Source organism: Penaeus chinensis, chromosome 34, assembly GCF_019202785.1.
Source record: "Penaeus chinensis breed Huanghai No. 1 chromosome 34, ASM1920278v2, whole genome shotgun sequence".
NCBI classification, from domain to species: domain Eukaryota; kingdom Metazoa; phylum Arthropoda; class Malacostraca; order Decapoda; family Penaeidae; genus Penaeus; species Penaeus chinensis.
The window spans coordinates 4491185-4493007 of record NC_061852.1 but is presented as its reverse complement, the minus strand read 5'-3'; the positions used below and the strand labels follow the sequence as shown (position 1 = coordinate 4493007).

At 36.6% G+C, this 1823-nt stretch overlaps 1 protein-coding gene across 1 annotated transcript in view; it reads right to left on the bottom strand.

Annotated features, from left to right (window-relative positions):
* LOC125043479 (collagen alpha-1(XXIII) chain-like) overlaps positions 1-1823 on the bottom strand; it is a 142485-nt gene that overhangs the window by 3205 nt on the left and 137457 nt on the right. The window contains exon 9 of the mRNA XM_047639570.1: positions 349-542. Within this exon, the coding sequence (XP_047495526.1) occupies positions 349-542 (194 nt within the window). The remainder of the gene's footprint in view (positions 1-348; positions 543-1823) is intronic.

Here is a 1823-nt window from a genome sequence, read left to right as displayed (position 1 = left end):
GATGATAACTGCAATAATCATCACTATTTTTATGATCATAATGATGATAATGATGATAGCAGCACCAACAACAATAGTAATTGTAATAAGGATAATAATAATGATAACAATAATGATAATGATAATAATAACGGTAATGATAATGACGATAATAAAAATGATAATAATGATAATGATGAAAATGATAATGACAATAACAATAATAATGACAATACTAGTAATAATAATAACGAACAATAATGGTAATAAATATAACAAAAATAACAACAATAAAAAGGATAATAACTACAAACAGAAAAAAAAGAATGAATCAGAAAAAAAAAGCACATGAGAATGGTAATCGCCCACACTTACCTTCCACAAAATATTCGGATTCGGATGATAAGCAACGGAGTATTTGCTTGAGTTGTCGAGGATATGCCCGTGTTGGTCCTCCCAGTAGGTCACCGGCTGTGGGAAGGCCTGGACCTCGCACTCGAGCCTGGCATTTGAGCCGTTGTAAGTCCCGACCTTCCACTGCCTAATGCGCAGGTACGGTTCAACTGGCGAGAAAAAATAATAGATGTGCTTGTGCAGTAATAATATATTGTGTGTAGGGTATGTGTGTGTGTGAGTGTGTGTGTGTGTGTGTGTGTGTGTGTGTGTGTGTGTGTGTGTGTGTGTGTGTGTGTGTGTGTGTGTGTGTGTGTGTGTGTGGGTGTGCGTGTGTGTGTGTCTATTTAACGCAGCGTATCTATATTTCGTACCAAGGCCTTGATGGATCAGCTCTTACAGCCGTTATCAATCATACTGTAACAGCTAATGGGGATAGCTCTCGGAACAAGGACGGTGAAAAGAGGTACACAACATAAAAATAACCAAAGTGTAAATAAACATCTATAAAATTTGGAATTTGTGAATTCTCGAAAGTCTATTTCACTCATATTCAGATACACTTTGGATATAATTTGTCTGTAGAATGGCAGCACAGTAGTATGAATGATGTTATCGGGATACAATTGAGAAGTTAATATGATTTGGGCATAAGATGAACCCCCTAGCCGCGGGCACATGCACTGCCCTCTGTGAATATTGCCCCATTCCTTGAATATTCGGGGTTTTTTTCTCACATCTTTAGTATATTATTATTGTTGTTGTTGATATTATGCGTATCACAATATCATAGAAAAAGTAATAATAACAAAAGACAAATATTAGTCTTTCAGAAAATCAAGGGAAAGGGTAAACAGGTGAAATAGACAGGACCAGTAATTGGCTGCCCTGTGACTAATTACTTGTGAAGCCATCTGTGTGTAAAAGCAGCCAGTAAAATCAAATCACGGTGGATGTGGCATGTATTCTATGCTATCGCCAGTACAAAGGCTTAAATGTAATAGACCGCTAAACTACAAGATAATGTGTATCTATTTTTTTTTTTTTTTTTTTACTTCCGAAAGCAAACGGCCAAAATAAAAATCAAACCAGGCCCTACTGAATAACAATTGTTTTCTCCTTAGTAAGTAAAATTACAAGCCATAGCTAAACATTAAAGGGAAATGCATTATTTTCTTGCAATATTTCTATCCTTCCGAGATATATTACAGGAAAAAAAGTTATAGTTTAAGACTTAATGCATAGCTGATTAGCATAAAATACATTTCTCGCGATGAAAGATGGACCTTCATGCTGAATACATCATAGCAAGATTTGCAAGAATGTTGCATGAATTAGCATACAAGTGTGTTAGTGTGCGTGTGCGTGTGCGTGTGCGTGTGCGAGTGTGTGTATGTGTGTGTGTATGGGTGTGTGTGTGTGTGTGTGTGTGTGTTCAGCGCAGCGTATCT